At 41.5% G+C, this 24471-nt stretch overlaps 1 protein-coding gene across 4 annotated transcripts; it reads left to right on the forward strand.

Moving 5' to 3' along the window:
- The first annotated feature begins 468 nt into the window (after window positions 1–468).
- On the forward strand, window positions 469–24081 carry ESCO2 (establishment of sister chromatid cohesion N-acetyltransferase 2). Of its 4 annotated transcripts, none has more exons than XM_084623148.1 (11): window positions 469–511; window positions 3361–3426; window positions 5252–6281; window positions 12065–12155; window positions 13072–13132; window positions 16883–17015; window positions 18793–18924; window positions 19242–19331; window positions 21040–21183; window positions 21608–21789; window positions 23020–24081. In XM_084623148.1, the coding sequence occupies exons 2-11, from the start codon at window positions 3374–3376 to the stop codon at window positions 23150–23152; spliced, it is 2049 nt and encodes a 682-aa protein (XP_084479274.1). In that variant the 5' UTR covers window positions 469–511; window positions 3361–3373; the 3' UTR covers window positions 23153–24081. The 4 variants fall into 4 exon arrangements, with proteins under 4 accessions (XP_084479274.1, XP_084479273.1, XP_084479276.1 ...); XM_084623147.1 differs by having other exon boundaries at window positions 471–593; XM_084623149.1 differs by lacking the exon at window positions 469–511 and adding an exon at window positions 2044–2066.
- The last annotated feature ends 390 nt before the right edge of the window (window positions 24082–24471 follow it).

Genomic DNA, 24471 nt, shown 5'->3' on the forward strand with positions numbered 1-24471 from the left:
TGGGACTGGACTGTGGTTGCTAGGGCCGCACCGGTCCCAGCATGCAATTCTCTATTCTGCTCACAATGCCACTCCCAGCGTGCAATGCTCCGCTTCGCTCTGGCTGTGACGCAAGAGGACTACAGCTTCCGGCAAGCATTGCGACAGGACTTCATCGTAGAAGGCCGCCTTTTTTTCCCTGCAGTGCATGGTGGGAATTGCAGTCTCCGAGACTGAGTGAGGGGCGGGGGCCAATGTTGACAATGGAAGCTGAGCGCGCCGCGTGCGTTCCAGAGCTCTGATTGGCTGGCGGGCGGTAGTGGGGGTGGTGCTCCCCACGCCGTCGGGTCGTGGCTGCAAGCAAAGAGCTTGGCCAATGGACGTGAGGGACGGCGAATGACGACAGGTGCGTCCAATGGGAGCCGGGCTGGCCGGCCGGCGAGGGGCGCGCGGCAGAGGGGCGGGACTGGGGTGCGCGCGCGCCAGGAGCCCGCGCGGATTCGAAGGAGAGGCGGTTGGCGGCGGCGCTGAGGTGATTTTTGCCTGGAGCTCACGGCTGGAGCTGCAGACCCCGGCCCTCTCTCGCACCAAGAGCGGCGGTCTCGGGGATTGAGGTCAGCGGCTCCCGCCTGAGGCGGGGGGCTGCGTGCGCCCTACGGGTCCCCGATAAATAGCGTCCTGGGAGGGACGGGGCCTTACCCGTGCGGCTCCTTAGGGCACAGGAAACGACCCACCCATATAGCCACACTCCACAGCAGCGTGGGGCAAGGGGGGGCAGTCCCCACCGCAGGGCTCCTGGCCCCTGATGTCAGAGCTCGGCCTAGGCCCTGGAGCCCCGCCCAGCGACCCCCCCCAGGACTGTGCAGGGGCGACCCTTCCTCTCTGAGCTGACGGGGGGGGGGGCGGCTGGCACCTGCTCCCCCTCCCCCCACGCGGGGGCCTTGAGGAAACGCTGCAGGAGGAGCCAGCCAGAGACTCCCCTAGAAGCAGCCAGAACAGGGAGCCTCCGGGAGAGTTGTGTCATTTGGAGGGGCCTTTGCCCTTTGCTGATTGGCTGTCTGCTCCAGCCCCCTCCCCCCATCTCTTCCCCTCCGCTTAGTTCCACCCCTGCCTCCCTCATCCTCTTCTCTCCTGCTTTGATCCCATTGCCCCCCCCCACCTGCCCATTTTCTTTCTACTGATCCCCCTCTTTCTTACTAATTCTCCCCCCCTCTAACCCCCCCCCCTCAATCCTGGCACTGAGGTGCTGTTTGCTGCCATCACACTGGTGACGCCTACGCAGCCTGCAAGGTATGGGCACTTCATGCTCAGCTAGCCTGGCAAAAAATAGCAGTGTAGATAGGGAGAGGTGGCTTTGTAGAATAGCATGCGCTACATGCCTGATCCTCCAGGTTGTATAACCTACATGGGATTTCTACATGTCCAAACAATGCCGCCCCCCATCTATGCTGCTATTTTCAGCAGTGTAGTGTCCTACTGCCTCTCTTCACGCCCCCCTCTCCCCAGAGCCTTTCCATATGGTGTGTAGCTACCACATGTAGTGCCAGTAGTCTACCCCTGCTATCAGTGTAGATGTAGCCATTGTTCGTTTTGCTGTTGTGTTCTAATCTTCTCCCCCCCCCATGTGTATGTCTGGTCTATTTAGACTGTAAATTCTTCAAGTCAGGAACTGTCTGCCACTGTGTTAATACAGTGCCTAGCACACTGGGGCTCCGTTCTTGGTTGATCCTTAGCTGCTACTGTGATTAATAATACCTTTCCTCTCTCATGTTTTGCTATCCTCATTATGGACCTGACGTGGGTTACCATGTAAAGAAGGAAAAAACGGTATTTTGTTCTGTTTGTGCCCAAAGAAAGTGGAAGGTTGTGGTTGAAGGTCTATTTTGCACATAATTTTCTGGTCCTTGTGTGTGTTCAGGAAGGAAAGTTTCAAAAAATGAAAAAAATAGACTTGCAAGCAGTGGTCTTGGTGGCTCTGTAGCATTGTAAAGCACTGGTTGCTTGCAAAGTAACTCACAACTTCAGATCAAATAGTGGAGCAGAGAAGAGCAAGTGATAAATGCAGAATGCTGCCATCCCTCTCTGGGGTAAGAATCTCATCTGGTAGTTTTTCACTCTCTAGATGCCTGGCCAGCTTTCATATGGAAATAGTGAGGCTTTTTTAGTTTAGAGAGAAGACAAACTGGGATATGCAAAATTAATGGTGTAGAAAAAGTAAATGGGACACTTTTATTTACCTTACCCATAAGGCAAGAGCAAATTGACATAAATTAAATTGAAAAGCATTAAATTTCAAACTGATAAAAGGAAATACTTATTTATGCAATGCATAACTAACCTTTGGCCACAAGATATGTTTAAAGCCAATATCTTAATAGGATTCAAAGAAAGGATTGGATATTTATATGAATAGTGAGCATATCCAGAGTCCTATTAGTTAGGATAGCAATTTTTTTATTACATAGGTTATAAACCCTCATGCGTCCAGGCAGAAGTGAACTGCTAACTGACATGGGTCAGGAGGAAACTCCTCTTATTGGCAGATTAGTCAACAATTATACCTTATCCAGGTTTCTTGCACCTTCCTCTGAAGCATCTGGTACAGCATTGAAGATAGGATGCTTGACTACAGGGACCACTGTCTGAGCTGGGATTTCAGTTCTTTTGTTCCATGAGGGTCAGCTAATGTAAAGAGACTTCTCCAGCTTCATTGTAACTCCATCTACATTATGGCTTAAACCAAATTTGGGAACTGCCATTTAAACGTTGCTGTAAAATGGTTTGGCCCTATTTATGTTGTCTCACCAAATTCCTATCTTTATTATAGCCATGTAATACCACAATCAATGAACTATATAAAAGAATTTTAGACACACTGGCATTATGCAATAAGCATATATTGCGGTACACTAATGTATTTGTAGATGGCACATGAGAAATGGCCTTTAATACTTTAATTTAGCTTCAGTACTGATGGGGCTTTTTGTTTTCCTTGTCTCCTCAAAAGGGTTTCTTCGTAAATCCTTTCTGCCTGAAGTTTCTCATGTGTGGTCCCCTGCCAAGAGAAGGCTTTTTTCGGCAAAGTTTGAGATTAATGGGCCATGATATTTCGGAGATGGAAGATCTTTGGAAATTAGGTTTAGGAATAGTCATTTTCCTTTAAATGTTCTTTCTTTAAAAATAAGAAAACGTTTACTCTAGAAACCAATGGAAAGTGGCCCTTTTAGGTTGGTATGCGTGTGCTTGTTAACTTTTTTACTTAGTATTACAGATATTTTAAGGCTATTTTAAAGAGTGAATGTTATATCGTTTATAATACGGTTATATTTCTGTGTAATATAACTTCATAAATTATATCTTGAAATGTCTTCTAACTTTCAGGCACTTTATTGAGATGGCAGCTGTTACTCCAAGAAAAAGGAATCGTAGTTCTTCTAGCTCTGATAGGTGTGTTTATCTGTTCATAATCTTGTCTTTGCAATTTATTACACTGAAAACAAATTATTTAATAGTTCACTTCATGTACTGAGAACAGAAGAAATGTTTTAATTCCCTCAATGCTTTTACTATAAAATGGGGGGGAAAGTTATGAGATGCAATAACTTAAGTGGCTTTTTCATTCTTTAGTAGTGCATAATGCTTTATAAATGTATTGTACTGAGCAGCTTGACAGCTTTATTTAAGGTAGAAAGAAACCCTAAGCTGTAAAAGATTCTACATCTAATAGAATATATAGACTTAAAAATTATGACTATAATTTGAATATGAATATATAGACTTAAAAATTATGATAAAAAGATTAAACTGTCTGCTGTAAGTCTGGGTTAATGGGGCAACGACACACTGGTTTGTACTGGGGTGGTTTTATCTTACTTGGAAATCACTTGTATCTAGTACTGTACATTTGCATAACTTTTACAAACTGCAAAACTCACTCCCAGCCCTAATGAGGTCACAAGATGGTTCCATTATTTAATTTTGAAATGTAAATGTATAAGATACTTTAAAAGGAGAGATATTAGTGAATTAGTAGTTTTACATTGGATCAAGTGACTTGGAAACTGTTTTACAGCTCTCCTAAAGGAATATAAATGGTGTAGTTTTTGTTTGGTTTTAAATTTTGACACTTAAGCTCCCAGTCCTGCACTGTGTTCTGCAGGGCTAGGCTTTTGTGCCTGCATGAAGCCAGACTGACTTCATGTTTAAAGGGACATTAGCTACTGGAATTTTAGTGACATTAAAAAAACAAGTTTAAAAGTAGTTTCAGGTAGTAAACTTGCTCTGACATATTCATGTTTTTCTCATTGCTGTGTGAAAGACTTGCAAAAAAAGGGAAAATTGTACACAGTATGATCTGCCAAATGCATAAAGGATACAAAAATAAAAGAAAATGTAACTTTTCCTCTGTTCTTTTAGTTGTAGTAATCATAGGTGTTACTCAAAACAAGTTGAAGAAAAAACATTTTTGGAAGTGTGATTTTAAGTTGAGTGTTGCTCTAAAATGAGCCAAGTGGGGAAGATTTACAATATTTTTTTCTCTGCTTAAGGGAATATAAGATGTCAGATATTATTCTTGGAGCTCTAGTGGCAGAATTGATGCTGCTTATGATTAATAAAGAAGTAAAATGGCAGTTGTGCTCTAAGGGCTTGTCTGCACTACAGATGCTACAGCAGCATAGCTACGCCACTAGCAATGCTGGCATAGCCCTGTACCATAGAGGTAGCTGACCGAAGGGGTTTTTCCTTAGGTCTAGCAATACCCCCTTCCCAAATGACGGTAGCTACATTGACAGAAGCATCCTTCAGTCAACACAGTGGCACCTACACTGCGGGTTAGGTCAGCATATCTGTGTCGCTCAGGGATGTGAATTATTTTATTCACACTCCTGACCGAGGTGGCTGTCAGCCTAACTTTTAAGTGTAGACCAAGCCTTTAATACAGGCAGGCAAAGAGATCTATTCGTCACTACTGTTAGGGGAAAAATCGTAGACCCTGTGCTGCCCTCTGTTCATATTTCCAGGTCCCAGTGACATTTATAGAAACTGTAGATGGAAGGTAGTATACAGCTCTTTATTAAGGTGCTTGAATACTACAGTGAGTGTAGTTTAAAAAAAACAAAACACCCTAGATAAGTTCTGTGATTATTTACCAATAGAGGAAACTGTTTTAAGAAAAACTTTAGTGTGACTTAAACAGAGCCTTGACTATGCCTGAAGGATTCTCCAATCTGTAGAAGAGGGAAATATTTGTTTTATTTTTTTATTTTTGTAGCATGTTCTTAGCACTTGGGACTCCAGCAAAAAAATTGATGATGGACATCACTGTGGATCTGTCTCCAGTCAAGACATCTACAGATCGGACCTTTGCTTCTCGAACAAAATGGCCACCTAGATTTAGTGATGAGGATAAAGAAAACCAGGCTTCCCCTCTGAAATCCTCCATGTCAAGGAAGCTTGATAATTCCCCACTTCAGATAGCCAGCATCCCAATGACAGCATGTAGGGAGTTCCTGAGTAAAGTGTCTCCAAAATCTGGTTCCCCATACAAGCCCATTGTGCCTGCTGCATCCTTCTACAGCAAAGAAAAGCAGTATCTTACCCCACTGGAGAGGAAACTGGTAAATGAAAGCCGCCCTCTTAGTTGGAGGGACAACGATGGAGACCTCCCCACTGCCAATAGGACAGAGAAAGTACAGGGAAATATGAACCTCCTCAGGAATGCAAGCTCAAAAACATCCAAACGTCAGACTGATTCTAGGCACACCAAGATTTTACCAAGAAACTCTAAGAAAGCCAAGGTAGATATAGCCCCTGTCAAACCTGTTGTGGAAAAGGAGAACGTTATTCGCCCAATTGAAAAGAAAATGGAGGGTCCTTTCCGAGTCCTAAGCATGAAAATGAAACCCCTGCTGAAGCTCCAGATGGGAGCAGCATTCTTTTCCACTGGGAAGAAATCCCATTCTGGTCCTAAAAAGCTGCCTTCAGGCCTTAAATCCTCCCACCTTCTCTCAAGTTCTGCAGCAGAGGGTGACCAGCTGAGACTATCAGGAGATGCAGAGTTTCACTCAGATGATAAAAACGAAGTTGCCAAGGCCAGTGAGGTATCAAAATGTGCAAGTGTGCCCCAGAAGAAAGGGAATGAAGATAGAGAGGAGGATAGGGTGAAATTGGCCAATAACATAAGTCAAAAGAAGGTCATTCACAAATTGAATGTCTCAATGCAGAAAGTTGAATTGATCCCATTCAGCCGCTCTGATTTCTCAAAGCCTTTGACTCCAGAGGAGACTGATACAAGGAACCTGGTAAGTAGCATGGAGAGTGTCACTTAAGATTTGTGTGTATATTAAAAGTGTGTACTTGCTTTGTTCAGCAAGGATGAAGTTGCATTGCTAGTTCTAATCATTCTGAAGCACAGGGAAAGTGTATGGTACTTTAAGTAAGGCATGTTTGAGAGCTGTATCAAAGAAAGATATTCCTTAAAGATTTTCTTCTGATTCATGTGACCTCAGGCAGTAACTAGAAAGCTCTTTGTCAGTGCGGGTTTGAATTCCTGAGCATGTGGATGCAGGATGCTGTGGAGTAGGGCAGCGCTGAAACTAATAACTTAAATCCATACTTCGAGTGACATATGTAAATGTACACAGAAGTCTTGAGAATTGAACTCTCATCTCTTCACTGCTGCTTTGTTCCATCTACTGGTCACTATTGCTATTTAGGTTTAGGTTAGCTGAGAGGAAAGCTTACCCAAAAGGAGTTTTTGTAAAATTGGATTCATACCCTTTTTTACTTTCTTTAATGCAGCATAAAAGTCAGTTAAAAATCTGCTTTTTTAAAAACCTTATAAATATTAGGAATATGAAGTGTGGAACTTCCTTGTTTGGCTGGAGGACTCGTTGAGGCTCAGATTTATAGTCCGAGCATTCTCCTTGTCTGTGTCATATCTATATCCTAACATCAGTATTGAATCTTCAACAAAGCCAACTTTTCTCCCAAGTGTACTTGGTGCAAGAGTTGCATAGTTATTAGTAAAAATGCAGGCTTAAACTGTTAGATTAAAAATCTCTTACCCTTTTAATTGTTCAGCTTTGTCGCTTAAGTCTTGTGTTGTCATTTAACTTGACCATTGGTTACCATAGAGCCTTCAGGGTAGACAAGACCTGAAATTGTAATGCCTTTAAAAAAAAAAAAGGGGGCGGGGGGTGTGGGAGAATATGACTTGGTAGTTGGGGAACTTTCAGGTTGCCTTCATAAATCTTAACCATAAAGGCACAAACACAATATATTTGTTCTTTGTACTCTACCTTTAACGCACTCTGTCTACACTTATATCCCCTTTATGTCCTAATTAGGCTGGTAATTAAGTCTACCAGTAAGTATTGCATTTCCAAAATATTGACTTCACTTTTAAAAAAGCAATCTGTTGAGAGGCATAATATAAAATGGAAGGGACATTGAATAATCACAACTGTTTTTTACTGTACCAAGAGGTGTGCGAAGCCATGGGTTCCCTGCAGTTCCAAGGAATTGATAAGTAGCATACCCTACCTGATCCTAAAAGATCAGGCTCAAGTCTCCAGAGGAAGCCAGAATTCTCAAGGTCCCTGCCAAGGTACTCTCTTTGAGATGTTTCCTTGTTAGCCTCAGTGTCAAAGTGAAACAAACAATTGAGCAAAGAAACAAATCTGTTTCCAGATTTGTTTTGAGACTTCTTCTGGGTCCTGAGGATTCTGTTTGTACCCTTGCTGGTAGCCAGTGAGGCCTGAGTGGTGACTTGGGAATGCTACAAATGAACTCCAATCTTGAATGCAAAGATTGCTCTAGAGTAATTCCTTTCCTTGTAGAGTCTGTGTGCTGGTTCTACAGATTCCCCAGTCCAAGGGGTGAGATTAAACCCAATCTTATTACGCTTAAGTGAAGCAGTAACAATGGATTTACTGAGCTGGTCTCTATCCAAAATATTTTAACCTTTTAGCTTCTGAGGATGGTGGCTCTTCAGTATAAGATAAGGAGCAGTATAAGATAAAGGGGCGGGGGGGATTTTGCACCATTGTTCCCCACAAATTTCTTCTCTGCAGAAAATACATTCTGCTGGAGAGGTGCTGCAGTTGCACCTCTTGCCCACCAGAGGCTGTTGTGGCACCAGAACAGAGAGCAGGTGGTCTCACTGGCAGTAGTAGCCGGCTGCGTTCCTCACAGCAGCCTACTCATGGAACCTGGTTAGGAGGCACAGGATATGGAGAGGGAGAGATGGAGCGGAGCACACGGGGCTGCTGCGGGAGGTCACATATACTGGGGTTCAGAAGGGCTAGTGGGAGGGACAGACTGGGGCAGGGGCTGAATGGGAATAGGGGTGTGGGGAGATGGAGGAAGGGGCCGAGGGGTTTGCTGGGACATATGGGGATGTGGGAAGTGGGGTGCAGGGCCACATGGGGATGGGGCAGATGTGCCTGACTGAATGGGAGCTAGGGGTCAGCCAGTGTCTGCATAGGGAAGGCTCCCCAACTCCCTAACAATCACTCCCCTGCCCCCCCCCCAAAAAAAACCCCGAAAACCTGTTCTGTACTTCTCCCACCCATACCCAACAACCCTCCAGGTTCACTCCCAGGCTCCTTCCCAGCAATTACTTCACTCTCCCTCAGCTCCTCCATTACCCCTAACTTCTCCAAGCCGTTGCAACACTTCTGAGGGATCCGGGAAATACAGTTTTGGATTGTAGTTTAAATGAATTATCGCTCAAAGTTCTGTATTAATATGCCTAGTAAGGAATCTAGTTGTCAAAAAACATTTTTTGAATTTTTTTGCTGTCTGTATTGTTACAAACATACTTGCTGACAGATATTTTGAAAAAAAATCACCAAAATAATTTGAAGTTGTATGATTATATTGTGTTAATTTTGACAAATATGTAGAATTTTTCAGAATTTTAAAATATTGCATGCAGAATTTTTAATTTTTGGCACAGAATTCCCCCAGGAATAACTTATTAAGCACTGGTTTCAGAGCAACAGCCATGTTAGTCTGTATTCACAAAAAGAAAAGGAGTACTTGTGGCACCTTAGAGACTAACCAATTTATTTGAGCATGAGCTTTCGTGAGCTACAGTGTTCTAGTGCTATACAAGAAAGGAGATGTTCTGAGAGGATCTAAGTCCAAACAGATGGAAAAGTGAATGCACAATGAGATTTGGCGGAAACTTTTAGCTTAGAGCATCTTTCTTTTGGTAATAGGTGGCTTGGTGTATGTAGACTTGGAGACAGGGTGGGAATTCGGACATAGGAGGTAGTATCAGAGAAGATGTGAAGCTGAGAGTGGGAAGGATAGAAAGTGCAGTATAATTCAGAACGAAGTTGAAGAAGGGTGGTGTAGGCTTGGGTTCAAAGAGATGTGGTAACATGATTATCAAGTGGAGTGCCCCAAGGTTCAGTCCTGGGGCCAGTTTTGTTCAATATCTTCATTAATGATCTGGAGGATGGCGTGGATTGCACCCTCAGCAAGTTTGCAGATGACGCTAAACTGTGAGGAGTGGTAGATATGCTGGAGGGTAGGGATAGGATGCAGAGGGACCTAGACAAATTAGAGGATTGAGCCAAAAGAAATCTGAGGTTCAACAAGGACAAGTGCAGAGTCCTGTACTTAGGAGGGAAGTATCCCATGCACTTTTACAGACTAGGGACCGAGTGGCTAGGAAGCAGTACTGCAGAAAGGGACCTACGGGTTACAGTGGACGAGAAACTGGATATGAGTCAACAGTGTGCTCTTGTTGCCAAGAAGGCTAATGGCATTTTGGGCTGTATATGTAGGAGCATTGCCAGCAGATCGAGGGACGTGATAATTCCCATCTATTCGGCATTGGTGAGGCCTCATCTGGAGTACTGTGTCCAGTTTTGGGCCCCACACTACAAGAAGGATGTGAAAAAATTGGAAAGAGTCCAGCGGAAGACAACAAAAATGATCAGGGGGCTGGAGCACATGACTTATGAGGAAAGGCTGAGGGAACTGGGATTGTTTAATCTGCAGAAGAGAAGAATGAGGGGGGATTCGATAGCTGCTTTCAACTACCTGAAAGGGGGTTCCAAGAGGATGGCTCTAGACTGTTCTCAGTGGTAACAGATGACAGAACGAGGAGTAATGGTCTCAAGTTGCAGTGGGGGAGGTCTAGGTTGGATATTAGGAAAAGCTTTTTCACTAGGAGGGTGGTGAAACACTGGAATGGGTTACCTAGGGAGGTAACAAAGGGAGGCTTGACAAAGCCCTGGCTGGGATGATTTAGTTGGGGATTAGGTCCTGCTTTGAGCAGGGGGTTGGACTTGATGACTTTCTGAGGTCCCTTCCAACCCTGATATTCTATGATTCTATGTTCTGTGGCACAAAGAAAAGGATTTTAGGTGCTGTCTGCAGAATAGACTAGTGGAGTAAGGTGGGTATTAGGGAGACCAGCGAGGAGGTGGTTGCATAATAAAGAAGGGTGAAATTCAAAATGGCCAAATGTTTTGACCCAAACTTCCAAAAGTGCTTAGTGATTTTGGATGTATGAGTGTTATGGTGTACAACCTGAGACAATTTATAGGGGCCTAATTTTTAGATAGGTCTGAGCACTTCCAGCCAGGCTTCTTTAGGATGTCTCAGACAATGAGGCACCTAAAATCACTAGGCCTTTGAAAAGTGGGGCCTCTAGTTCTAGGGACAGAGTAAGGGTATGACTCTTAAAAACATACCTTGTATGACAATCAAACGCATGTTCAGCACTCAAATGGTTTAAATTTAAAAATGACTCTCAAAAATCAACACTGATGAATTAGCTCCCACTAAGTTTTACTTTTGTGGGTTGCTAGAGAATTGTTTCGTTTTGGAGATAAGTTCTGGTTTCTAACTCAGTGTATAGATGCCACAGGTAAGATTGCCAATGGAAGAGTGGAGCAATAAAATACCTAATGCAAACCAGGTTTGGGGCCTTTTTCATTATACTTAATCTCACATTTTACTTCTATTTTCTGGCACCTAAAAGGTGTTTGGAGGAGAGGATAAGTGGTATTGGAATGCTTTTTCATAGCTGTACTGGTCCTTGAAGGAAAACAATAGACAAGGTGAGTATTAGCTTTTATTGGACTAATGTGTTTTATGCTCCTGTGTTGGTTTAATAAAGAGCTATTTATTGCCTTCTGTGTTCATTTGTACTGTATTAATGTATCCATCACATTCCTTACTTGATTGCCAGCGTGTTTTTACAATACAACATTAATAAAATACAAATGTTGGGTAGGTCAACAATCTTGCATATAAAATAAAAAATATAACTTCAAAGCAGCTGGGCCTGCTGTGGTTGCAGGCTCTTAGGATAATAAACTGCATTTTCAGAAGCCTTGGGTGTATGGAAATGAATTTGTATCACTGGATTTGCTATCACAAAATTATAGGCCAACATTATAGGCTTTGTGCCTTGATCTAGTCTCAAACAGCTCCTGTTTGACTTGATGGTTTTAATTGGTGGCTGTCCATGGGATTATGGTTTTCGTAACGGGGAGGGGAGGATTAATATGTTCTAGTTGTCATAGAAGCTAGAAGTTGGGCAGAAGTTTAAGGTAAAAATCAATCTAACATGGTCATTCGTTGAATCTTTGCAGGAAGTTCCCAAAGGCTTTGCAGTTTCAGAATTATAGACACCTGTGTAGGACCAGGATACCAAAAATATTGAAATGAAGAAATAATCCTACAGAACTGCAGCTAGAAGCAGTAGAAAGCCACGTGAGGGACATAGACAACTTGCCGTAAACCTGGCCATAAATAACTTGCGCCCCCCAAAAAAAGCTTCTTCAATACTGAGGTGCGGCCCATGAGACTGCAGATTTCAGCATACAGTATTATCCAGTAGTGTTCAGCTCAAGGTGGAGCATTACATGGTGGAACCTCTAGCCTCTGCAAACCACGTTTCTGTATTGAAGAGGATAAAGGCTGTTAGTTGCATTTCAGAATATCCTTGGCCACATTTGGCCTGAGCACTTGAGCTACGTGAGATTGTGTAACTAGCAAACTGGAAACTAAGTCAAGCTGACAGGTTTTTCTTTGAGAATGTTTATCTGTATTACAGAACTCGGATGAAGCTGGATCTTCCATAAACCGTGAGTTCAACGATCAAGAGAATATTCCTTTCAGTCAGTCTCCAACAGAGAATAATAAAGGTAAATAATGCTGTAGCTGTATTGGTCTAGGCACCTGTCATGATGTTTATGTCCCAAGATCACTAAGTAAGGAATTATGTAGCTCAACTTCATAGAGAGTATTTTTCTTAAAGGGATTGATTATAAAATTACTGTTTAGGCCTCTCTTCTGGCTTGCCTCTGTATTGCTATCTGTTTTCTGTGTCTGATGTGGAATCTGATGGGAGGGAAAAATGCTGCTCTTTGGCTATTGGCAAATATAGTCAAAATGCTATGGAAATTAAAGGCAGTCCAACAGCTGAACTATGAAGAAGGTCTTCCACCCTTGTGGGACAATATTTACCTTTTTTTACTTTGTTTTCCTCATCAATTTTGCTAAAAAGGGACTGAAATTTCTTCTGTTGCAGTGAAGTCTAGTGCTGAATTTGTGACATCACACTTTCTCTAAGATTGTGAAACCATGAATACAGAGTATGCTTTAGCTCTAAGATCACAAGTTGGGAAAGTCTGGGTTACGAGAAATGGTGTTAGACATAATTTTATTAATAGCAGAAGACTATTAAGCTATTGATGCAACAATTTGCTCTAATAAGAATTTTCACGTGTTCCCTGGTGAAGGTTCTACTGGAGATTTGGTTTGCCCTGACCCTTGGCTTGCAACAGTTTTTTTTCAAAGCATAAAGCACAGGATATTCTGTCAATAGTTAATTGGATCAAAAATAGCAAGTTCCATATAAAAATATTGAGTGGGTTTTATTTGTTGCAGTACCAAAAATTTTCTAATGCTAATGTAAACTCTTGAGTATTGGGAGTTCAGAGTTTTTCATGCTTGTGTATCAATTGAAACTACTGGTTCACCTAGGCCCCTTTTCTAGATACACACATGTTTTGTATCGTCATTGTGTCCAATACTAACAAATTGTGTGACTCTTTCCAGTGTCCCCTTCAACAGATGTTGTCTATCCCATATTCAGTACACCCTCAGTCAACAAAGTAAGGTATGTCTGTTTTACTCAAACACTCTCCAAGAATGAGACAGAATTTTGAGCAATACCTCCAAAAATCAGATTTTAAAAAATAAGAGATCATAAATTCCAAAAATAACAAACAATTTCTCTTTACCAGTGAGATGTGGTGAGGGCTGAGAAATAGCCATCATTAAGATATGAAAGTGTTGGATTTTATTTTTGAGAGGGAAGATGAAACACTATTCTTTCTTTGGGCTAAGCTGCAGACTTGGAATTTAGAGATGTGGGTTCAGTTCCTGGCTCTGCCACCCTTTACTTGTGTGATGTTGGGCAAATTACTTAATTTCTGTCTGCCTTATTTTCCCCATCTGTAAAGCGAGGATAATATTACTTTCCCCATCTTTTGTCTGACTTGTCATTTTAGTTTATAAATTCTTCTGAGCAGGAATTGTCTCCTATGTGAATCTGTCTAGCCTAGCACAGTGGAGCCTTGATCTCAGTTGGGTCCTGTATGTACTGCTGGAATATAAATAATAAAAATTGTCTAGTGGAATGGAGGAAGACAATATCAGGCCTTAGCATAGGGACTTGATACCCTAGTAATATTTTCCATCTCTGACTATTACTATCTTATATTAAGTTTCAAACTAGTGAAATAGTTCCTGTTTCTGAAGTAAAGTCATGTTTACTGAGATTATTTGAACTACAGTTCCCAGAATGCTTGTGTAACTTGCCCATGTGAATGTTCTAAAATACTACTAGGAGTCCTTGTGGCACCTTGGAGACTAACAAATTTATTTGGGCATAAGCTTTTGTGGGCTAGAACCCACTTTATCAGAAGCATGGAGTGGAAAATACAGGATGAGGTATAAATACATGAAAAGATGGGAGTTGCCTTACCAAGTGTGAGGAGAACACTTCAGTCTCCCTGGTCAGTCAATAACAGACCTAAAAGTGGCAATTCTTCAACCAAAAAACTTCAAAAACAGACTCCAACGTGAAACTGCAGAACTGGAATTAATTTGCAAACTGGACACCAACACATTAGGCCTGAATAAAAACTGGGAGTGGTTGGGTCATTATAAAACCTAAACCTAATTTCCCCCATACTAATTTCCCCCTACTGTTACTCACACCTTCTTGTCAACTGTTTGAAATGGGCCACTCTCATTATGACTACAAAAGTTAGTTTTCCTCCCTTGGTATCCTACTGTTAATTGAGTTGTCTCGTTAGACTGACCTCTCACTTGGTAAGGCAACTCCCATCTTTTCATGTGCTGTGTATTTATGCCTGCTCCTGTGTTTTCCACTCCATGCATCTGATGAAGTGGGTTCTAGCCCATGAAAGCTTATGCCCAAGTAAATTTGTTAGTCTCCCTAAGGTGCCACAAGGATTCCTTGTTGTTTTTGCTGATACAGACTAACAAGGCTACCATTCTAAAATACTGTCACTTCTTAAACTTCATGTCAGTTTGGTAGACTACCTTTCTGCTGCTCTTCTTTAGTAATGTGGCTTTCTCTATATTGTAGTGATTAATGCTAGCAATATGACTGTTCCAGAAATGTGAGGGTATCTGGTACACTGGGAAGTACTATATGGAAGACCCCGTGAACTTTCAACCATCTGAGAAGTTCATATATCTAATATAATTGCACTGGGTTCAAGTGTTGTCTCTTGTTAAATCTTTAACTGCGTAAGGAGTATGATGTGGTTATACCAGATATGGTACAGTCAACGTTTCTCAGCTGATAAGCCTTTCCATAATACCCAATGCCACTGGTGTTCAGACCATCTTTTTTGTGTAAAAAGGGGATTGCAAGATAGAGAAGTTGTGAAAAGAATTGAAGCTTCTATTTTCTATTCGTGCTCTTCCCTTTGTTCTAACTCAACCTTTATCTAGTTGAGCATGTGTTTCAAAGGTCTGTTGGGCACTGGCCTTTAGCATTGCCCTTCATTATATTGCATAACTTTATAAGATTGATCTGTGTGATTATCTGTAACAGTATGAACACCTTGTGCTGTTAAATAGATTAGTACAGTCCTGCAAATAATCTTCCTTGTAGAATATGCTCATGCTAATGTGTCCATGACTCTGATGACTTATTCGTTTGACAAATCCATTGCCATATTATGTTTCCAGTGGAAATGTTCTGTTTTCCCATGCAGAACAAAAACCACTAATCCCTCTGTCTTATTTAGTCATCTTTCTTTGGAGCAGATTGCTAGTAATCAAAACATTCTGATAGAATTTGTTGTGAACATAAAATCATTTAAAAATTGTTTTAGTTCTGAAAGAGGAAAAAAAAAAAACCAAAAAACCCAAATAACTTGTCAAACTTATAATTCTCTACCACTTAAGAGTGTGTGTGAGAGAGATCTGATTACATATTTACATTGCTCCCTTGTGGGGGCTTTTCAAATACCTTCCATATTGATGCAAATGGAATTCTGGAATATGCCAAAATCCTGGTGTTTGTGATTAACTAAAATATGGCCTTGGATTTGCTGTTACCTCCTACACTGTCTCTTGGGAATAGATAAGTAGAAACTTTTTCTACTAGAACTATACTTTAGCTCTCTGCTTTGGGAACTGTCCTTAGCATCCAAACCTAGAAAACTGTTCAGTGCTTATCTCTGTTAATCCCATGTTAAGGCTGTTGTACAACAGCAAATTTAAAGTGGTAGTTCCTAAAGTAACCCTGCCAGCTTGTGTGTAGCTGAAGCATTAAAGGTAATTCTATAAAGCACCACTTATTTATTAACAATTTTAATGTGTGCTTTTCCAAAGAGCAAGTTTCACATAAATGTTTTTAAAAATTCATATAAAGACTCCATCTGGGTCAATAGTCTCATGAACAATCCTTTCCACATCTCTCAATCTACCCATGCCCTCTGTTAGCCTTACTATTTATTTTGAAAGTTTGCAAAACTTTGTCTCCATTGGACCAGAATGGAGAATTGAGTCCCAGAATTGAGGGACTTTCCCTGAAAATGCCTCCAATTCTATTATCTAAATCTGGTACCTGTTATTTCAGAATCTCAGATAATCTCCACTGCTGGAGCAGAACTCGGGGAGAGGTGGTCTGAGGTACTATAGGGCATGTGAAGGATGTGCTTGAGAGACCAAGTTACAGTTGGGGCATTCAAAGATATCGTCCCAACTTTTTGTATGATTAATGCCCCAGCCTTAAACATTTTCATAGTTCATGTTCCTTTTCTTAAAGGGGGATGAGAGAGGGAGTGATGCTCCCGTGTTTGGGTGTATGGAGTAGCAACGGCTTTCACCCATTGTCTCTTTTCCTCTGAGCACAGGAACACTTAGATCAGTGGTCATCAACCTTGTTAGAGCCACCATCCTCAGTGAATGTAAGGAGCAGGAATCCTGGCAGCTTAGCTCCGTTGACTCATATCTGCAGTATGGAGTGTCCTTGAGATCAGATTTAACACTTCAGATGTAGGCTCTTGTATTCTTCCTCTAGAACAGTTCTAGAGCTACAGGTTTGGGGTTAGAGTCTAGATGCAGTGTTGTTCCTCAAAGCCTTGACTTTGTTTTTTGGTGCAGCCCTTAGAACCTTGGTTGTTTGCATCTCAATACTGCCATCAGTCCAGCTTCCTACTATCAGTTTTAGTATGGGGTCTCTTGAAACAGGAAGAACTAACCTGCACACATCTGTTGAGTTCCTTTGCTGGTCTGTTCTGGGGAGTTAGTCACGTTAGTGTTCAATCTGACTGAGAGTGTGAAATGACTAATTCAGATGCAACTCTGAAACTACTTTCAGACCACAGCCTTTCCCAGATGATCTGGCTTCTCCCCTGGGATTCAGCCCACCTACAAAAATGGTTCATACCTTCCAGAAAACCAGCAAGAAAACAAAAGACCTAAGCAAAGACTTTAAAGACCAGATGATCATTGTGAGTATCCCTCTGTGGGCTGTTACTCATTCTTAGGGGAGCTTGCGCTACCATGTGATAGTAGTGAAATGAGCTTTCAGGCTAACCAATACTAGATTCCCTTACATATAAATCTCAAACACTGTATATGTACAGCTCTAATGAATTGTATAAATCTGTCTCCAAAACTTCAAATGTAAAGATTGTGCCACTATTTGTGAAACTCTTTTCTAAGGTTTACTTGGGGTTAAAGCTTTACTATATCTGTGAATAAATAGGAAATGTAGAATTTGCTATTAAAAATGCCTGTATGGATACCATAGGAGTGAATTTGCTTGACACAGAAATCCTTTGTTTCCTATTGCTGCATGATTTGTTGCCTGAGCAGAGCCAGCATAATGCTGCAGCCACATTAGTGGACAACTAGGGTCATGAAGGACAGTACCACAGTAGGGATGTTGTCTAAAACATTCTGTACCTGGGAGTTTATCTGTGACTGAAATGCAACCCCATTTAACCAATGGAGGGTTTCATATAACAGATATGAGGGATGAAATCCTCACCTAGTGCTGTCCTGTGTATATAGTTCATTCCCTTTGAAGTCCTGGCCTTACAATGGTATGTGACTGAATGGCATCATTCGCTATTACCAGCAGGACAGTGGGGTGGGAGGAGGTATTGTTTCATATTCTCTGTGTGTATATAAAGTCTGCTGCAGTTTCCACGGTACGCAACTGATGAAGTGAGCTGTAGCTCACGAAAGCTCATGCTCAAATAAATTGGTTAGTCTCTAAGGTGCCACAAGTACTCCTTTTCTTTTAGCGAATACAGACTAACACGGCTGTTACTCTGAAACCTGTCATTAAGCCCCGTGTGTCACTTGCAATAAGCTAAGTCACCTGTATGCACACAGGCCTGGCTTGACATGAGTAATTGGACATAGGTGAGGCCTCATTTCTTGGGAGACAGGATTAGGGCAGTAAATGGATCAGCAGGCTGGGAACAGAATGTCTGTACTAACTAAGATAAGGGTGAACAACAGGGAACCTTTTACAGTGGGCAAGATAACAATGGATAAGATCTTTACATTTCTGACTTATGAGGTAAAAGTCGTTCATAGGCAGTGCGTGGACAGATCGTGCTGTACAGGGATTGGTTCCTACAGAGTAAGTAACCAAGGCAATCCCAAAATGTGATGCAATGTACCATGTAAAGGAAGAGGCCAATTCCCTGTGTTTGAGTCTCATCAATTCAGTGTACCTTTGCTATATGTCCTATAGAGGAACCTGAGTGATGAGCCTGGAATTGAACTGAGGTCTTGGGGAACTCCAACAATGGATTCCCATTGGGCCTTACATTTAGAGCTGCATTTTTTATTACAGTTTGTTCTTTATTAATTTTATCTGCTTTTAAAAAAACCTTGGAGTTTAATTCCTTGTTTCCGCATTGCCTTCCAAAAAAAACACAACAAATACAGAATGACTTAGTGAATTCTTGATACAAAAACAGGAGGCACTGTGGTCTGGAGGAATGACCATGGAATTGGCTAAATAATCCCAGCCCTGCCACTTGCTCACCTGCTCAGTCTGTGGCCTTATGCCATTCCCTCAGTCTCTGTGCTTTAGTGTTTCTATCCATACAATGGCACCTATCTCATGAAGGGCATACTGTAGAGATTATGTTCATTATATGCCTTGAATATGTGAAGTGCTATGTACAGTTCTGAATAGTCTATAAAAAAAACAAAAGCTTGTCCTCTGTCATCTCTGACTCTTCTGACTTTGCTTTGTAATGACAGGATGCTGGACAGAAGCATTTTGGTGCCATCATATGCAAATCATGTGGCATGATCTATACAGCTGCCAGCCCAGAGGATGAAGCCCAACACATCCAGCATCACCAGAGGTTCCTTGAGGGAATTAAATATGTGGTAAGGCAATGGCTGATGCTTTTGCCAAAGAACCCTTGAAGTAGTACTTATTGTTGCGTATAGAGTTAAAGCTATACTAGGCAAAGGTTTTGTATCCAAATAACATGAACAAATTAAATTACTTATCTGTTATTCCAGCAATTGCCTTTTATTGACATATGTGAGCTAACGGGTTAACATACGTGATTTGATTTCCTGCCTGCAAACTGGGAGGGTTCACATTACAACTATGGAGTCTCTTTTATTAAAGAAGCCTTAGCTGAATCCTTTTGTTTTTTTCTTCCTGGCAAATAACTTTCTTTTTTTCTCTGTGGTAGGGTTGGAAGAAAGAGCGTGTGGTAGCAGAGTTCTGGGATGGGAAAATGGTTTTGATCCTTCCAGATGATCCAAAATATGCCATCAAAAAGGTGCAATATTTCTTTCTAGCTTTGTCTGTTCAGTGCCTAGCATGATAGGGCTGGGGTCTGTATGTGCTACTACAATATTAATTCTAAATAATAATCACTTGTGTCCCACTTGTCAGGAGAAATCCTATTTAGTGATCAACCTCTCACTCAGTGATCACTCTGCAAGGAATTAACATGGCTGGTTTCTACAATACTTAGAGGAGGGATGAACTTGTGGCCGATTCATAGATCCAGGAGGCGGGAGATATGGGTTCTAGTCTCATCTTTGCCGCAGAATTCCTTTGTGACCTTGGGCAAGTCACTCACCTCACTGCAGATAGGGCTGATACCTACTTTTGTTTAAACTCTTTTCTTCTTTACAAATCTTGGAGCTAAGTAATCTTATGGCAGCCGTGTTAGTCTTCCAGTTTCTCTTATTCACAATCATGAGCAGTTAATTCACAGGAGTAGTCTCACTGGAGTTAATGGGGCTGCTTGTGTGAGTGACTGCTCATCAGTGTAAGTAGTTCACAATCTGGCCCTAAGATACTTGAGGTAAGAACAGACTTTTGGGATACTGTCATTTGTAGAACATTGCTCTTGCTACCCTCTTGTAGAAACACTTGGTAAGAGCTTGTCCTCCATGCTCCAGATTATGTTTGTAAAATCCAGCCTGAAACACACAACTTTCACACTAAGTGGAAAATCTTTAGCTAAATTGATTATTAAAAGAAATGTTCATACAGTTGTGTATGTTGTTTTTCTAGATTCTGTTGAAGTTAAACTACCTGAGGTGCTGGAAGTACCCAGTGGGTTTCTTTTGGTGCTGTTGAAAAGTAACACTGTTTAGAAGCCCAGTGGCTCTGAGAGAGGGTGTTTATGTACATGGATAGTATGGTGATTAGCAGTATAAGAGCCAGGAGAGAGATTTGCGGAGTGAGCAGGAATACATTAGACCAGAGTATCCTAAAATAGAGAGGGAAGTCCCCAGTCCTGGAGTCTGCCTAGTATAAGGCACTAGTGCTGCTTAGAGTTGCTGGCTTTCTGTGTGGCTTAGTTATTACTGTGCTTTGTTAAAAAGCAATGAAAACCTGTCTCAGCTGATTTGGAATCAGTCCACATAGCAGCTAGTGAGAAGCAGCTGCTGCTATGTTAACAAAGCTCCTGTGATTCAAGTCACAGGCTAAGTTTTGGCTGGGCCCTTCCCCTCACATCTCGTCAGTCATGGAGTGGGGAATACCAATCTGCTGCCTTTACCATGTGAGCTATGTGTCAGTGTGCAATGACACCCTCACCCATGACTTTAGGCTGAGCTCCCATCTTCCACAAAGACAACGGTTTGCATGTTGCATAAATATTAAAGGATAGGGAGAGTCTCTAAGAGACTATCTTTCTGTCTGTGGAAGAATGTCCACAATAGCATAAAGGATTGTCTACTCAAATGTATCAAGCAATGAACCTTCTACCATTCTGTAGGAGACTATTCCAGTTGCATAAATCTCACAATAGTGCACACCTACCAAACTATGTATTTGGCACAAGCTGCTAGTGCTTTTAATGAGTTGCTAGATGCTCTGCAGTTGGACAGTGAACTTCCATTGTGGTGATCACTGAGTTCCATTCAGGTGCACAAGCCCTCTGTTTGAAATCGATTACTTCTCTGAACTCAAACTATGTCTATCCTAGACTCTTACGTGCATCTCTGAACCTCTTGTCCTAACATCTATAGGCAGAAGATGTGCGAGAACTTGTAGATAATGAACTGGGATTTAAACAAATTGTGTTAAGCTGCCCATCCAAGATTAAAACCTACTTTTTTGTGTCCAATGAAAGGAAGATAGTTGGTTGTTTAATTGCTGAACAAATCAAACAGGTATGTGTTCTAAATAGTATCTTAATTGTATAAGATGAAAGAAAATTTGCATTCAGACTCTTGGGGTTGTTAGCATTGATCTAAGCCTATATGTCACAGGTACTCCTGGCCTTGTAAAGGGGGGCAGAGAAATGGGGTTGGCTGGATGGTTTTAGAGCTCTACACTCTCACCATCATGAAAATGCAAGTGACAAGAATTAACCAAGTTGTTAGTGATGGATGCAAAAATCTTCCATTCAGTGTACCTTCAGCTGAATTCAGATGTTGGGTAAAGGTGGTTTATGTAGCCATTTACCTTTCTTTAGAGGACCAGCGTAATAAATAGTTGATTGCCTTTGGTGTTACAGCAGCAAACTCACCTGCATGAGTTTCCATATTTCCCTCAGGATAGAGACTCATTTGACTTAGTGTTTGTCCTTGATAGGCATTCCGAGTGCTGTCTGAGCCTAATGTTCCGCAGTCCCCTAATCAGGATGTCCTGCAGCACCATCGTGCCTGGCGTTGTTCCATAAAGCCGGAAGTTGCCATTTGTGGGATCAGTAGAATCTGGGTGTTCAGCCTGATGCGGAGAAGAGGCATTGCACGTCGTATGGTGGATGTAGTCAGGTAAGGAAAAGGGATGCCTCTCCCAAAATGAAACTGCTAAGTAAGCCATTAATATGGGTGCACACATGATGGGAAGAAGACTTCAGCTTGGTTTATTTTCAGGGGGAAGAAAGTGCTCACAGCAAAAACATTAAGTAAATGTTTTTAGGAAAGGTGTAAGCTAATGTATTTCAGCAAGTCTGAGAGGTTCATGTCACAGTGCAAAGAACTGATTGAACAGATTGAAATATGCACTTAGTCCGACATCAATCTGTGCCCTGGTGCTATTGTGGTGGGTGGAATAGAAATGCATAGAACCATGTAAGTATTGTGGCTTGGATTTTTGACAGTGCTCTCCTTTGGCCAGACTTTGCTTCCACTGAAGTCACCATGAGAGCAGAGTTTAGCCAAGGCTGAGCACTTTTCAAAACATCACCCTGTATGCTCAAGGTTGGGGTTATTTCACGTTTAACCAAATAGAATATAGGCTCTGAACCATTTAATAGGTGTGGGCTTTGTTTGCTTGTTAACCCTAAATTAACAGTTGATGTTGGCCCAGTACTCTGAGAATTTGTAAGACTTCAAAATGAATAAATACTTAGTCTGCCATTGCAGTCTGTATTTCGCATGTCTATTGTAATGCAGCTTCTTAAAACACCAGTTTATTCCTGGTAAGTAGCTGCTGTGGTTGGGAACCTTCACATTTCTAGAGAGTATGAAATGAATGGATTTTCTCTTTCATTGAGAACTGTTACCATCTTAGCTGGTTAGCTGTTGCTGACTGTTTTAAAATGCATCCTTCTGGTCACTGACCTGCAGATACCTCCAAGCAACTGTTCTCCAGTATACATTTAATGTGTGAATGCACAGAGCAAGTTTAACAGATTACTATGGTGAACTTCACTTATCAAATCCTGACTGTGATATTGGTAATCTGAAACCACTTGTTTTCAGATTAAACTTCTGAATAAAACTGCTCTAGTACTGTACCTGCTATATTCTCCTGTTTCAAATATGGTAATCACTCCAGTGCTGCTGCTTTTTATGTCAAATTACATGGAGTAAAGTCTCTACCCAGAAATGGCTTCCCCCAGTTTGGAAAAAAGTGTATATAATGAAAATGCTGTCAAAGTATAGAAGAGGTCAGGGAACAAAACACAGGCATTTATATTACAGTAATAAGAGCCATATAAATACTGAGGCAGAACCAAACTCTTGTACTGCACTAATAACTGTCCTTATCTGTTTCAGAAACACATTCATGTATGGTTGTTACCTAAGCACTGATGAAATCGCCTTCTCTGACCCAACACCAGATGGCAAGCTGTTTGCAACCAAATACTGCCAAACCCCTAACTTCCTTGTTTACAATTTTATTAGTTAAGACCAATTCCAAACAATCACAGTTAAACTGAACTGGAGCTGTTTAGTTTGCTAAATGTAAAGCAGTTTTCATGTTTAATTGTCTTATTCAGCCATGTTCCATTTTAGATTCCTACTGAATGCTAACTCTTGCTGCTTGATCAAGTTAAAGGGCATGGAGTTAAAAGAATGTCACTTTCTGTACATAATTGTGTTCTGTATTTTAATGTTTGTACTTTATGAAACTAAACCCAAGTTTGATTCTAAATGTTTGTTCTGAAAGCTAAAGTTTTTATTGCAATAACTTGTAAATTTCAAAAATAATTATATTAATATAAAGATTTCTCTGAGTTAGATTTGGCTTGGATAAATGTCTGGCTACTTCATACCACAGGATATGAGGGAGACTCCAGCTAATCTTGAAACTTTATATGTATGCTACTTGCTTTGGTACAGCTGGAGACCAGTGTTCTGCTCTCTGTGCTGCTGAGGGAGATACCAGTGTTCCAGGGATGTTGCAGATATAGATTATACCTGGTGCTAGAAGTTGCATGCTGGGAGTCAAGTGACTGGGTGAGGACTCTAGACCTATATGGTACCTTTCCAGAGTGGGAGTTGCAGTGAACAGAAGATAAAGCAAAACATACCTGCTGGTTGCTGTTACTGACACAGCTCTAAAACTTACCTGAGACAGGAGCAGATGTAAAGCACTTGTAGCATGGCCTGGACCCCTTATGCCCAAAAGTCAATGGGACTATTAATATTAATAAAGGGTGTATTTTTCAGTAACTTGGTCTAGATATGCTCAGATAGAATCTCCACCTGCTGCTCAGGGATTAAAGTTAAGATTGATCCTAAATCTTGCTGTAGACAGACTCGGTAGTATTCTTGCACTGGTGGTGGTGGTGGTGATATGGATAGTTTGTTCAATAAAAGTCCTCTGAAATTTAATTGGGTGCCTCATTTCTGAAGGTTACAAGTACAAGCAGTTGGATGATCACTTGCATCTTGGGTTCAGAAGTTTTTTTTAAATGAATCCCTTTATCCTATTTTAAGGCTCCAGCGGCCCCTTTGAATTCACAATCCCATGTAAATTTTCCTAGTCACTCAATTAGTCATTCTCTGGCTTGCAGGGTTGGTCTCCACCTTTCCACTGACAAATCAAGCAGCAGTAGTGCTAACTTCTTGCAACAGTTTTCTGCATTAGAGGACTCATGTGAAGGAGCCAGAGGGAAACTCTTTTATGGGCTCCATTTAATCCCTAGTTTCACTGCCATGCTATTCTCCAGGAAACAGGTGTGGTCTGGTCTTTACCTCCCCTAGTATCACATCTCCCCTTAA

The sequence above is a fragment of the Lepidochelys olivacea genome (genome assembly GCF_965140295.1).
Source record: "Lepidochelys olivacea isolate rLepOli2 genome assembly, chromosome: 3".
Lineage (NCBI taxonomy): Eukaryota > Metazoa > Chordata > Testudines > Cheloniidae > Lepidochelys > Lepidochelys olivacea.